General features: G+C 44.8%; 1 protein-coding gene across 1 annotated transcript; it reads left to right on the top strand.

The window, feature by feature from the left end:
• Positions 1 to 1,677: 1,677 nt before the first annotated feature.
• On the top strand, positions 1,678 to 8,943 carry T265_11877 (hypothetical protein; the record flags this gene model as incomplete). The annotated part of the gene is made up of 5 exons (XM_009178682.1): positions 1,678 to 1,738; positions 2,849 to 3,145; positions 3,244 to 3,555; positions 8,603 to 8,846; positions 8,886 to 8,943. 5 exons carry the CDS (start codon positions 1,678 to 1,680, stop codon positions 8,941 to 8,943), a joined length of 972 nt encoding a protein of 323 aa, XP_009176946.1.
• Between the last annotated feature and the right edge of the window lie 5,848 nt (positions 8,944 to 14,791).

Here is a 14,791-nt window from a genome sequence, read left to right as displayed (position 1 = left end):
GGCCAACCCTTAACTTAGTGAGAGAGATTTTTTAATCGCTAGGGTGCCGTCGGTGCTGCTTTCAGGATGGGGACTGCATGATCCTCACAGCGTCAAGTTTGAGTGAATCATAAAGAAGCAGGGAGGTGGCCAACCCTTAACTTAGTAGATGAGATTTTTTAATCGCTAGGGTGCCGTCGGTGCTGCTTTCAGGATGGGGACTGCATGATCCTCACAGCGTCAAGTTTGAGACACTGAATCATAAAGCTGCTGATCTATGTCAGTGGCGTTCTTGTTGTCAGTTCCTATCCAGATTGCCTAAAAGAGTGTCTGGAGGTATAGGCATCTCGAAGTGATTGAAGTAGGGTAGAACTAAGTCCCTTCCATGTCCAGCTTCGTGCTATTCTTCATGATAAGACTTTCAAATAAATCGTTGTTGTACGGCAGTGAAGGAGCCGTGTTGAAGACATCTTGAGACGTCTTCAGGTGTCCTATAATCATTGTCTCAGAAGCATTATTCGTTTAGTTTGATATCGGCGAATCCGTATCGAGGCGGTTAGAAAGCGCGTTTTCGGTTGCGCAACCGCTGATTGGTACCAGTAGCGTTCTTGATGTCAGTTTTTATCCAGATTGCCTGAATGAGTGTATGAAGGTCATTTCGCTGTCCAGCTTTATTCTTTTCTTCACAATAAATAAATCATGATTGATTCGGAATGGCCTGTCGCTCTAAATTGCGTCCGAACGGGAAAGGCGAATGTTCCACTATTGGCTTTTGGATACAATATCAAAAAGTGCCGATGTGTCGCAAGTCATTTAGTGGAGTTGAATTCACTGATGAATTCATTTCTGATGGCACGATAAACGACCAACACAAGTACTCGTCAGACCGTAGCATTTGGTTGGGCACACACACATCCAAGGTGAAACTTGGATGTGTAACCGCAAATAGTATCCGGTTTAACCGATTGATGTGTAGATACACATGGGCTTTTGGGAACGTTGAGTTATACAGAGGTGTAAACCTCCATCCATTTTCTAGTACGTGCGTTTTAGTCACACGCAATGCAGATAGAGCGGTTTGTCCACATGAAAATTTGTCATCAGTGGAGCTTGCTGGTGTGCTCAAAGGAACACATTTGTGAACACATTTCGTTTGGCCTAATTTGAAACAGGCTTTGTTTGCCCAACGTATGTAGCCAGTGAACTAGGCTTTGGAACAATAAGAGATTAGTTTATCACACAATCAGATGAAAGTTTATTCAAGATTCTTCCGTGTACTTGCATGCAATTGGCATCGAAAACCATAGTACCAAGTTAAGCAGTGCTTTTTCAACAGTCCACACTTTCACACATGTGCAACAAACAAATTGATGGTAAAGCAAATCAGTCTGTCAGTTTTCAAAACTCTGATTTATTTATCTTCAAGATTTTCTGTCGGACTAGTTGAGCAGCATGTATTCACATCAGTCGTGTTTGGCGCGTCTTCACATCGATGGAATACAAGCAACGCCTTTTTGAATCCACTGAACACATGCATAGAGTTTGGTACGGATGGCGTTCCCGTGATCACAACACAGAATTGTTGGAGCCAAATGAGTTTTTGACTCGACTCCCAAACAGATGTATATGAAGTGCGATCAGTAGCAAACTGTATAAATAATGAGAGTTTCGCCAACCGTCTGGTCCACCGTCAGCACCATGACGAAATCAGATTCATTCAAAGTGGCCTTGATTTGCTTACAGTATGTCGTGCATTCAGGTAAGATAATGCCCCTTTATTGTATTCTCCACTGAGTAAAGCAGATGACATCTTTTGTAATTAGGCTATCGTCAAATTTTCATTGTGAGAAATCTTGGTATTCAGCGGTATTTTCGAGTTGCCATGTGAGACTCGCACGTTCTGTGCTTAGGTGTGCCGTCACCCCTCGGGGGTTGCCCAATGTATAAATTGTGTCATCTGTTTTTCGGCAGCAGAACTGCCTGTAATTCAACGACATTAAAAATAGCCGCACTGTATGAAACGATATATCAAAACGAGACTCTGAATAATGCATTCGTGATATTTGTGTTGACTTTGTCTACATGACAATTCTTCCCCATTTTAAATCGACGCTCACAAACTCTTCTAACGGCAATATGTGGTTTGATGTGAGATTGAACTGAGTTCCGGCTAGTGAGCGAATTTATGATTCCACCTTACAGCTGAATGAGCTGCAAAGCGGGCATCCCATATGTTACTTGGAGCGTCGTTCGAGATTATGTAGTCTGTTATCTTGAAAAACCTACTACTAATTAAGTCTCAGCAAGTAGATAATATTCTGACTGCTCAATCATTGCGGTAGGCAACCGAGCTTTGCAAGCGGGCTTCAAGTACTATGGTGGAATAACGGGGCATAGATAGAATTTGTTTTGTAAATTATATTTGTTCTACATTAGTCGCCTCGAAGGAAACGGGCTGCAGACACAGGCTTGCCCCCCAGAAAGCAGTCTCGACTACGATGCAACGGGTATACGGAGACTTGCCCTGATTTCAGCTAGGAAGGTGTTCAAGCCAATTATGGAAGGGGAATAGAACTCATGCGTCAAACTTGTGGTGCAGTGAAACCTGGTTTAAATTTTTTCAGAATATACATCACTGAGAAGGAACCTGACGAACACATCTTTTGGAGAGGGAAAGTTCCATTGAATAGTACGTAGCAACACAATCTGTTTTTACACAAAAATGAATTTGGAATGAAAAGTTGCGTGAACGATCACTCAAATCCCATCAGTTCGTGGACACCATTCAACACACCATTCATGGCTGAATGTTACAAAAATTTCATTGCTCCATAATTTGATTTGTGATCCACATTCGTATCGTTTACAGAAGCCGCTGGTCCAACTGTGGTGTTCGAACCGGCAAACGGATTCGTTCGCGTAGGAACAGCAGAAACTATCAAGTGTAGTCTACAAGCAGATCCACCAAAACCACAAGGGACATTCGGACTGGTAGACCTCAAGACCACCACTGACCTGATCTTGCTCGACAACGTGACTGCTACAATCAAGCCGCCCACGGATCCTGGAACTTATGCACATGTGGGGAGCACGACAGTCGAGTGCATATTTACAAAGACTGATGACGGATCAACGGTGAAGGGGACCATCACTGTTCGCGTCTTGCGTGAGTTTCTGGTCAATTGTTCACTGGTTCTGCTTAGTATGATATGAGCCACCCATGTGTGGAGTAATTCGTGATAATTCAAATGTTCGTATTATTAGCGGCGAAATTGGAGGGAACGCTGGACGGTGGCGCGAGTGGGAACCCGGTATTACAAGTCGGTGATACGAAAGAACTACAATGCGATTTGCTTCCAGCCGGCACTGCTGATAAATTGGCGGGCACATGGAAGGCGACTCTGGATGAGGCTGGGAAGACGTGTGCTGCGGTGACAGTTGCAGAACAAAAGGCGAACATCAAGCCGATAAAAGCGGGGGGCTACACGGAGCCATGCTCGTTCAACGTCACTTGTGTGTTTTCCGCAACAGAGGGCGAGCAGATATACACATTCACTCAAAGGGTTGATGTCGTGGGTAAGTTTCGTTCGCTGTCGATTTCAAATTACGTTTATTCGACTTTTTCTCAATGCATCCACTTCAACAATGTATCGCTTTCTGTTCGGAATAAGTGTTTACCTACTCTGTGTACAACTATGCCACCAGTGAACTCGCGGGATTTCGGAGAGATGCAGTCTATCTAGTCTCATTAGAGTTTACTGTAACAGAGAAAACTCTACTTAGTTAAAAGCCACATTCGCCGACCCGTTTTCGGGATGAATACGCAGTTGACGGTGAGCACGGTACCGGCGAGCCACCGTCCATCAAACTAACTTTTTCCTGCCGTTTTAACCGACTCTTACCGCTTCCGCCCACAAGAACCTACGCCTTTTAATGACGTGTTTAATCAATGCGTGTTCGCAGCAAGCATAGGTGCGGTTTTCCCCACACTATTTGAAAACTGCATGCTCGCCAGCATGTAGAGTTACTTGGTGCAAAATACACGATTGGTCTTTTTGGTTTACACGAGGTCATTCTCTACAATTTGCTTCTTTGCGCGCCAAACATTACAGTCGTCTACTGTCTTGATGGAACGGACATAGCTGGTCGCTGATGTGCTCGAAGTTGACGTCGGTATTACCGTATCCATCATGCGTCATACAAAATTGGAAGTTATTTCTTCTGAATCATTGCATGCTTTATCCCAAAGCAAATCAACCGTTTGAGATTCATCTGTGGGAATACTTGGTCATTCCGTCGTCGAGCCGGTGAGAGTGAATGGCAGATTTCTCTGTTGGTACGCGAAATTTGATCTACGTTGTTCCCATGAATGCACCAGCCAACAGTTCCCGATCACGGGCTGAAGCAAAAAACCTCTAAACACACAAGTCAGTAATTACTCATTTTACACCAGTAGTGGTGATGTTGGAGTGTGTCTGAATGTGAATCCTTCATTCCCGTTACTTTCCAAGATGGGTGACGTTTCGGTCTGAAGTGTTCCCATTAAAATAAATGTTAAGCTTCTAATTTTGGAAAGGCTCTTTTGAATTGATGAACTGCCACTGCATATGGACACATTCGTAGCGCTTCACCGATATTGTGGACACGAAACGCAACGGTACGATGAGGTGATGCGGACACACAACTCCACCGCCCGCTCAGAGTCATGTTGGCGAGGTGCCTTTAACTGACCACCGAGGAGCTGGTGAACCTCAGTGAACCTAGGCAAAGAGTTATCGTTTAGATTTAATGTTTCGCTTGGGGAAAAGGGGCTGATGAGTGCAGATTTCAACAATTCGAAAGCCCACTGTCACTGATGACGAAATATATCTATTCAATATTTATTAGTTTAATAGAACAATGTTTGATGCCCTTGTGATACGGTTGTTTGGAATTAACCGGACAGGAGAGATTGATAAACGTTAAGTTGTATATGACACTGTTGTCTCTTCTTTCGCTCATTTATCGATCCGGAGTGTGGTGTCATATGAATTCTGCAAGATGCTTGTCGACATTTTTATCACCACTCTCCTACTGTAATACCCCGATTGTTCTGAATTTGTTTTGATGAGTGTTCCCGTACGGTGTAATTCCCAAAACGTTTTTTCGTCAATATGGTGCACGTTGAAAAATTGGGATATATACTCATTTTTGATGGTCATTTGCCCTTCCTTTCGGTCTACGTATCGTGTAAGTGATTGACCCCTTGTGATTAGGCCTTCCTCATCCCCGCAACCCATCATCTCCTTTGACTTCCACGTGACGGTTCCTTATCGCGTGGGGGACAGTTCTGTCCTAGGTTATAATCGTAACTTAACGAACACCTTACTTAATTCTGACGATTTTTTCAAAAGTTAACGTGTGGGTTTCCACTTCCGTCCATTTCTTGAAAATTTCTGTTCACCCAGCTGGAACAACCGATGCAGGTAAATGTGTGTGACTGCTTGCTCCATAACTTGATCAGATTTCGCCCGTTTAACTACCTCAACATCTTCAGTGCTTAATTAGCCTCTTTTGTGAGAATACTTATCCTACCACTTGCATTCTTTTAAGAACATGTTGCCAGTTGAACTATGCCATTTAACAGCGAATACAACTGGAGGGTTCGCGAACTATACCATTTTGAGGGTCCGAATGGATCTCTTTGTGTTCTCTCATTCGTGATATTTCTGAGCTGAATGAGCCACACAAGATCCTCATCCTGCTTTATTCACAAACACGAATGCTATTCAAGTGTACCAATAGGCTGACGAGCAACACTCACATTTGAATAGTCTCAAGAGGGTTGCAGCCTTTGGTCGAGTGTGGAAAAGTCGTCGAGGTTGTGCTCGAAAAGCGCTGCGAGGTGTTACTGTTTTTATGTCGTCGACGTTCGGATCTAACAAGTACACGCAACAGGCTAGACACTTCCCAGTTTATTCCCGCCTTGCAACTTATATAAATAAATTACACACTGCAGAGGCCTCCTCTGTTTAAATGTGTCAGTAAGTCGCCTGCTAATTGACACCATGTGACAGGCTCGAGAAGCAAAGGTGCAGTTTGAAGTTGTTTAAAGCGCCTGTGGTTCCGCCTTTTTCCGATGATAGTACCTATCGATTATAGGTACGGGTCTCCGGGAAGATATTGGTGGAATAAAATAGAGTTCTTTTCATCCAGCTACTCTTCTCGATTTGTTTGCCTAACCAGATGGCGTGGAACCCAGCTAATGAGGCTTTGAGCACCAATCGGAAGGGCGACTGGCTGGGTGTTTCATCTATTTCACTCAGTTGAACGTCTTTTGTATGCGTTGCGCGCACAACCGGCAGGACATTGTACTACTGTCGCCAAGTTAACATCGTGAAAAATATCTAGGGTCGTATATGCGAAGGCATTCCATCAGATGATTGCACCTATGATTCAGGTTACTTGACTTGTTGCACTTGTGTGATTGATCCAAACATTCATGTCAGACATAAACAACAAATGAATATTCACTTTTTATGTTCATCTGTCACCTCGGCTTGACGGGAAACTGGTGATGTGCGCGTCACAACTTCGTAGACAATTGTCTGTACAAGGGCTTGTTTGTGTGATTCAACGCGCGATTACTCCCAAAAAATTTTCAACTTATACTGTCATGTTTTTTGGCTTCACAGGGGTTAAAATTTGGCCGTCAGTTGCTCGGTGGATAACTGCCATGGGTACCCTCATCTTGGGTCTTCGAGGCACGCAGTGCTAATGTTCTTTGCATAGGTAAATTTGTAAAACTCACGTGTTTAAATCGGGCCTGTTTGACACGGTGCTCTCAAGAGACGAGTGGCTCCATTTGCCTGTTTGTCATCACGAACCTGCCCATACATTCTCATTGGTCTGAACAATTGCTTTATATGTCTACCCGTTTTTAGTTTTCACTCCTGGACTGTGTGCCCACCCGTCCGTTCATCTGAGCCTTGTACTTTTCTACCCCTACCTGCATTTTATTGGAGTCACATTTGAGGTTCGACTTTAGTTTTATCCGCTTCGCTGTATTTGGCACCGTGCTAAATTGTACTCACCTAGTTCCTTCAAGCTGAGTCACTATATCAGCTTTGTTCAACGTCTGGTGCTATTCTTTGTCAAGGTCTAACTAATATAAACGGAAATAAAGCCATATTTTCTTTCTTGAAAATGCCGCTGCATCCTCTGATCTCGCGCAGAGATGAAGATGAGCAGTGAATGAAATTCTAGCTTGTTTCAACCTCCCACTCATTCTCACACACGTAACATTCTGGTGCGCCTCTGTTTGGTAAGGCGGTTCACACTAACGATTCGTTGTCGCTTAGCTATGGGGTACACGCGCTCCACATTATGCCGCGAGTTTAGACCTACTTATCTCCCATTTACCCCTGACAATGTAACGGTCATACTACTGATGGGGGAGGCATACGAGTAGTATGCTGTCTTGTAAATCCGCTTTGCGTCTCTTGAAAAGTGAGGTCTGTTGCGGAGTTTGTGGAGTCTGTTTGTAGTATTTGCTTGGATTTGAGCAACAGTCAGGTGCGTTGAAATAGACGCGTTCAAAGAAAAGATGGATATTCAGTTTTCGTTTTGCTTCCCTTTCCAATAGTTTGTAACTGTTCAGTTGGTATGTTCTAACAAATAACTCCACGGCGAAGGCTTTCTTTTACTAACCAACCGAGTTAACTTCATCTCGATTCCCCCTAAACGAACGTCCAGTTAACCCTACTTCCGATACCGCCACTGCTCTTCCGCAACATCCTTTGATGCCAAACCTCGCTAAAGGCGGTTTTTACAACTTCCTGTGTAAGGCCTTTAGAGGGCGTAGACATAAAAATGCAACATGACTCTAGTGGAAATGCTCCAAATGTACTCTTATTTCCAGTCGTCTCATTAATGTTTTACAACTCAGCAATTCTGGGGGACGAGAATATAGGAACGCAACCTTATGCTACTTTTGGCAGCCAAGTAGCTGGAGAATTATATTCACAAGTAAGAAATTCAGGTATCACGATATCAGCAAACTAGGAAAACTAGCTTGAATCCTCCTTTACTTTGACGACTCCGTTTTTCAGGCAACATTCGTAACACTTTTGAAACATAACAAGGTAGAGTGGATTCAACTATTTCGTTCATTTCGGGTTTTTGAGGGGTAGGTATTTTGTTCATAGCCACACCCTCTCGTTCGAGAGGTCGTGTTCCTGTTCTGGCGTATTATTCCGGTGAAGCGATGGACTTGAATTGTCGCCTCTATTAGAGCTCACCAGCAGTGCATATCCGATGGCCGTGCCGGGATTCGAATCCCGAACATTTGACATGTGAAGCGAGCGCGTAACCACTACTTCACCGACACACGTTAGACGCATCTGAATTATCACATCTGAACAGGCGAACGTGTTCACGCATGACCGATGTGATTGGTGTGCCCGTCTGGTCGAACGACGACCCAGTAACTGTCCTGGTTGTGAAGATCGATTGACCAAACGACCCAGTAGCTTGACACACGCTTGAAACCCACTGGGCAGATTTTTGGTTGCAATTTTGGGGTTTTGCGGGATAGGTATTTTTGCTCATATCTTGCCAGGTGTTTACATATATTGAAAATCAGGTCTAAGACAGGACAACAGAGACACAAACACACCGACTAGTGAAAGCCGTTACAGCGAGCAATGGTTTGCTGGTAATGGCTTTCACATTTCGCTGCCAAGTCATTGTTTGGCCGCCTTTGGCTCTCCTCCACCCTTCACGTGGTTGTGCGAAAAGAGCCCTTCGAGGAAGTCGGTCGACTGGCATACGCAGCACGTGACCAAGCCAGCGCAACCTATGCAGTGTGATCAGTTCATCTATCGAGGGTGAGTTATTTCTCCCGAATACCATTCGACGTACTTCAGAATTGCTGATCCGGTGTCCCACCAGATTCGGGCAATGCTCCGAAGACGTTTTGCATAGCACACATAGAAGTAAACGACAGTTACAAAGCAATTCAATGTCTTACTCCACCACATCTTTGGGAAGCTCTCAAGCGTCATTGATACATCGCACAGACTCCAAAAGTTGCTACTTTATACTTTGAATTACAAATCGAACCTACTTGAGCGCGAAAACACCAGTCGCTGGAGAGCGATGGCCGCATACCATAACTCACTACGGAAAAAATTAGGCTTCTAGTTGTGACATGAAGGCGAAAACCAGAAAAATACAGACTCCTCATGTTGCGGAGTTATACGATATGCTCACTAGTTCACAGAGAGTGGGGAACCCGGCGAATGGCTTACTCTGGAAGAAGTCAATGGATATGACTGAAAAAAAACTACGTCGACGCTTGAGTATTCGTTCAAATTCCACTTCGACAAGACTCTGCACTCATGGTCGTAAGGGATCATTAATGTGTACATCCGGTAAGCTCCAGTAAGTTGAGGAGCTTCTAGGACTGATCATCTGAAAGCTTAGTTTCCTTGTTCAACATGTACTTCACATCCGAGTTTTGCCCTGTCTGAAATTTATACACATAAGTATTTGTCAGAGTTAAATTCCTGAATACAAACATAGTGTTGATACGCGGTTTTTGAGCTATCAAGTTTCTTAACAGGACAACCAAGAGCGGCGGAAAAGTCAGAAAAATAATAAGAGTTAGCGGTCCGTGTGTGCTTCACACGAGTGAAACGGAACACTGCCGACATTACATAATTCCGTGAGACCTTCCACCAAATCTGTCGAAAAACTGGCCCAGAGGGAAAGCTCCGACCCTCGGTGAATCACTGTTTCTGGAGCGTGTTTGGATCTAAGCTAATGAGGATATTTTGGGAGCTTCGTTTCGTCTGAAGGCAACAGTAAACCGGGGTATCACTTAGGGCGCTGCTCTAGATGATCGCACGAATCACCAGAAGTTGTATCCAATGACGAAAAATTCTTGGTAATCAATCGAAGAAAGCCTCTACTCGGTTGTTTTTCGTCCTACCCATTAAGTGACTAACTTTCCGATTCCATCGGCGCATGCTGGCACACCTTGAACAAGAACACAGCGCTGGTACGTAGGTACTTCAGAATAAGTTCACTCCACAGCATACCTCGATAGTGGTGCCATGATTGCACCTGCGTTCTCGCCAAATTGGCTTTCTAAAGGACTTATAGCCTGAGCTTCAGAGCGAAATGTCCCCGTCACTGGTGTCCTTCGTCTAACCCGTTGCAACACAAAAGTTTCCAAATAAGGCTATGTCGTCGTATCGTCATTCCCATGCACGGGAGCATGTGACGAATGCGGATGGATTTGCCACATGACCCGCAGCCTGCTGCTGTTACAGAGTAACTACTCAGTAGTAACATACTGCATCCGAATGGCAGCGGCGGTTGAAGGACCATAGACACCACCATGGGGAAAAAGAATACTCGGTGCTTCGTGGAGGATCGCACGCCAAGAGAAACGTTGCTTTGAACATGGGGGTCTACTCGGAAAACCTCTCTATCGGAGCATTACTGTTCGAATGAAGCGCCTGCTGACTGTAACGTTAGTCTCACAGCACAAACAGAGCACAATACACTCGTGTGAAAAAACTGTCTAGACTGTGTTCAAGTTACCGTGTGGATCACATAAATGTGTTGTGGCGTGTCACCAGACTACTTATGCTTCTCATGACCCGGCATATCGCACGAGGCGACCACTTATCAAAGGGTACACGTATTTTCTTTGATGAAGACAAACCCGCATCTAAGAACTTGGTGTAGTGTTTGGCTCCGTGATGACGGCATGACAGCAGACGCCGCAACAAAAAAGTGGGCACTGGAAACTTCCTCAAGTAGTGACCCATCCTTGGAAAAAAACTTGAAGAGTTTGATATATTGACCACAAAACAACAGATCGGGACAAATCAGTGCTGAGAAACAAAATGGGATACAGGAAGAATAACTCAACTTAGCAAGGATTTAACAACCATAGTTGTTTGTATGACTCTGTTGGGAGAAGGGTGAGGAGGAAACGCAGACAGAACGTAAAGTAGTTGTCAGGTGGAGAGAAATCGCCGTAGACAAGTTAACAAATGGAGTACCCGAAAGGAGAGAGAGAGAGAGAGAGAGAGAGAGAAACACCGAGTATAACGGATAATCAGTTAGGACTACAAGGCTTGGTGACAGAGCCAATCACAGGAAAAATAGATTGAGAAAGAAATGCATAGTTCAAACAAAGCGATTCTAGTTGCTCGAAGCAATACCACCTGCGTTAGCCTCCGATGGAGAATGAGCAGCGTACCAACTGGAGATATCCGATTCGAATAAAACCTTCTTTGGTAAAATGTTTAATCTGGAAGGAAAAAAGGAATGGTGATTATTGGCAAACATCTAAAATTGAATGAACCGACGGTCGCAGGGAATACTAACCGAGAGAGCACGCCTCGAAATCGATGGTGACGTCTGACAAACAGAAAAGGGGACTTATATATCATATAAATCGCCTCGGTTGTAAGCGCAAACAAGCGATAAAAGGACCTTTGGCTGGCGTCCACTGGGTAGGATCATCGAATGGTTCTAGTCCGGCAGTGCGCGGCGTCACCACACCTAAGACACCGAACCACGATTATAGAATTCCGTTCAGCAATATTGTCACAAGAGAAACAAAATAACGGTACCCTAGGTCTAGATTATCGATAGCGCGTGAGGACGTCATCCTCGCCCTTCATCACAGCACTCCATGGGGTGAACTTCCTGCGGGTCACCCAGTACCCACTACTCACAGGTGTCAGTAATTTGCGGTGTTCTGGTAGTTATTTGTTGCCCGCTAGAAAGTTCCGATTTCAAACGTGTGGATGTGAAAGTTAAAGTGATCCACCAAAATAAGCATTCCGGCGCCCGGTTAACACGGAGGTAACGCACCGCGTCACTGCGGCGCGACCTCGCAGTTAGTAAGCTCCCTCGGTATGGTAGTCACCACGCAAAAGAATGAATGAAAACCAACTTGCTGACCGAGAAAGGTACTACGGGAAAACACGCAAGCCGAAAAAGGTAAGTTACCCAACAAATGCGGATAAGCAAAGTAACCGGAGATAGGCTGAACCACAGAAAAAAACTAGTGGGTTAAACAAGGTGACAGGGAACTTGATTTCCACTTGTGATTTAAAACGTTAAACAGTCCGTTTCAGAAGGGTTCGGTAAACAATCCGACGGGTTTTTTATTTGGCAACGTTTCGCTTTTGACACAAAAGCTTCGTCAGACCAAGTGAGCAGGTCACCGAATAGGCCAGGCAGACGGGGCACCAATCATATTAGAGAACCAGATCAGTGTTCAGAGTCAATTACCGGCTCTTATCGGTTAGTGTGGTTGCCAAAACCTTGCGTTGATGGGTTGGTGGAGTTTCAAGTTAGTTCCGATCGAGTTTAGTTCCTCAATCTTCCACTTCACTTTGCTTCGATTAATGATTCACTGCGAGTGTCACTGGTAAATGTCGTCGGTCTTCGTGGGCTTGTGAGTGCTATGGTAATTTCGTTGAGGGAGGGAAAGTGGGTGAGGTTAAGTGCGATAGGGTAATGACCACTCCTACTTCTGATAACCGCACAGCAACACGTTTCAGCTCGATTGATCCAAAACTGTTCTCCACACGCATGGCAGTTCCACGCAGTCTATTCTGTTGACACTGGGATGCTTGGGGTTTTCTACCGCTTCGGCCATCAGTCTGTGTGGCGTGGGCCGTAGTCCCCGCCTCAAAACCTCACCATTTTCTAAATCTATTTTGTCTTCTGTGTTCGGTGTATGTTCCACAGTGTCGAGTCTTTCAGTAACGTACGATATTCATCTGAGTTTCTCGGCGGACTGTTCATTTTCCCCCTATGCTCTCCGATTCTGATGCGAAGTCCCCTGGCCGTTTGTCCCGTATAGACCTTAGTGCAGTCGTTACACTCAATTTTGCAGACACAGTCCCTGGTTCTGTTCACCGAGAAGTGATCGTTCAATCGCACCGGGGCAGAATGTCGAGTTTCCCTTTTGGAAAGCTAACCTCATGTTAGTCGTGTTTAGAATCCTTCGAGTGACTTCTGATGTCCCCGTTTTATATGAGATAACAGCAGTCCCAAACGAATCCCTGTTGGATTTCGCTACCTGTACAGAAAGAGAATTAGTCATCACCCGAACTGCACTTAATGTAGGTTGATTGCAGCAATCTGTTGGACCACGCCGAGTTACGTGCAAAACCCCAAAAGTCAAACTTTTCAAATAGAGGTTTATCTGCAAATGCGATAGTATAAGTACAATAATAAAATGATAAAACTTTACAAACCTCAAATCGTGGGACTACGTCGGTTTAGGAACTGCTAATTACCAACGGGTCTCAAAGTCCATACCAACTCAAAGCCACTTGTGAACTTAAACAACACGTCCGATGACAAGGTCAAAGAACGGTTTACGTTCAGGTCAAAAACAAGAAGGGTGGTATAGGCACAGAACAAAATAACACAATGGGGGGAATCGCGTCGTACAACATAAAGATAGAAGAAAGGAACCAACAATTAAGCTCACCGACGTTTCTCCCCCAAAAGAAACTATCGCAACACTAGCGGTGAATCATCAATCGAAACAAATCGAGGTGGAAGATTAAGGAACCAAACTCGATCGGAACTAATTTGAAACTCCACCAACCCATCAACGCAAGATTTTGGCAACCATACCAACCGACAAGAGTCGTTAATTGACACTCAACACGGATCTAGTGTGATAATCTGAATGGGACTTACTGATTAGCTCTCCTTCTGCCTTAAAACATGATAAACTTGATGACCTGTTCGCTTGGCCTGATAAAGCTTTTGTGTCAAAGGTGAAACGTTGCAAAATAAGAAACCTACCGATTGTTTACCAAGACCTTCTGCAACGATGACTTCTCAATCAATTACAAACTTTCTCCAATTGACTGAATCATTTCAACCTTGAACATAGTCAAACTCTACCAGAAGCTCGTACTTTATCCCCAAAACTTACCGGAAATGCATGTGGACAGTCAACCAATGGTATACATGTACGGGTGAGTTGAGCACTTATGTGGGTCACTATGCGGCTATTCTGTATTGTCGCGGTGGGCAACGGCCATTGATGTGTACCAAGGTCATGTGTATACGTATTCCAATAGATCACTTCAACCCAGATCACCGCGCACTTCACATTGTACCGTCGTGTGACCGCACAATACGTCGTGAAACCAAACTGAGCTACCAACGATATCGAGCAAGACACTCGAAGTCCGCGAACCTCCGAGAAACGATAGTGGATCGTACAGCGAGGGGGGGACGAGATGGCCCAAGTGGTTAGAGCACGAGTTTACTGACCTGAAGTTCCGTGGTTCGAACCCAGCCTCTGTCTTTCGACTTCCTCGGTCTAGGCTTGGACAACCTGGCAGTGTCCCAGTCCTCGTGCAACCTTCGGGTGGCATGGCAGCTAGGCACCGAAAGGGTGTTACAGCTGAACGGTTACAGCGAGTGTGATGAACCAAGATGAGGACGATGTTACTGTGTGTTCAGTGTATGTTCATCTAGTCAAATTTCCGCTGTCAGTTGAGTTTCATGACGCGTCCCAGCCTACATGCCGCACCGAATCCACCATCACAATCTGGTTTTGAGTGTAACACGGCAGGCTAGGTGCAACTGCCTGATACCAGCTAGTCGTGTCGAACAGACAGATAAGACGGTCCGCTGTTAGTTCAACGAGGAAGTTTTGTTCTGTTTATAACGCTGGGCCTACATATATCACGAAATCAAAGGCATTTCTCGGGCGACAGAAAATTGGAACTGAGAATCAATATATACGCGTAAACAAGCGTTGAACACA

Source organism: Opisthorchis viverrini, assembly GCF_000715545.1.
Source record: "Opisthorchis viverrini unplaced genomic scaffold scaffold1367, whole genome shotgun sequence".
NCBI lineage: Eukaryota > Metazoa > Platyhelminthes > Trematoda > Opisthorchiida > Opisthorchiidae > Opisthorchis > Opisthorchis viverrini.
The sequence above is the reverse complement of the archived record's forward strand: the minus strand, read 5'-3'. Positions and strand labels throughout refer to the sequence as shown.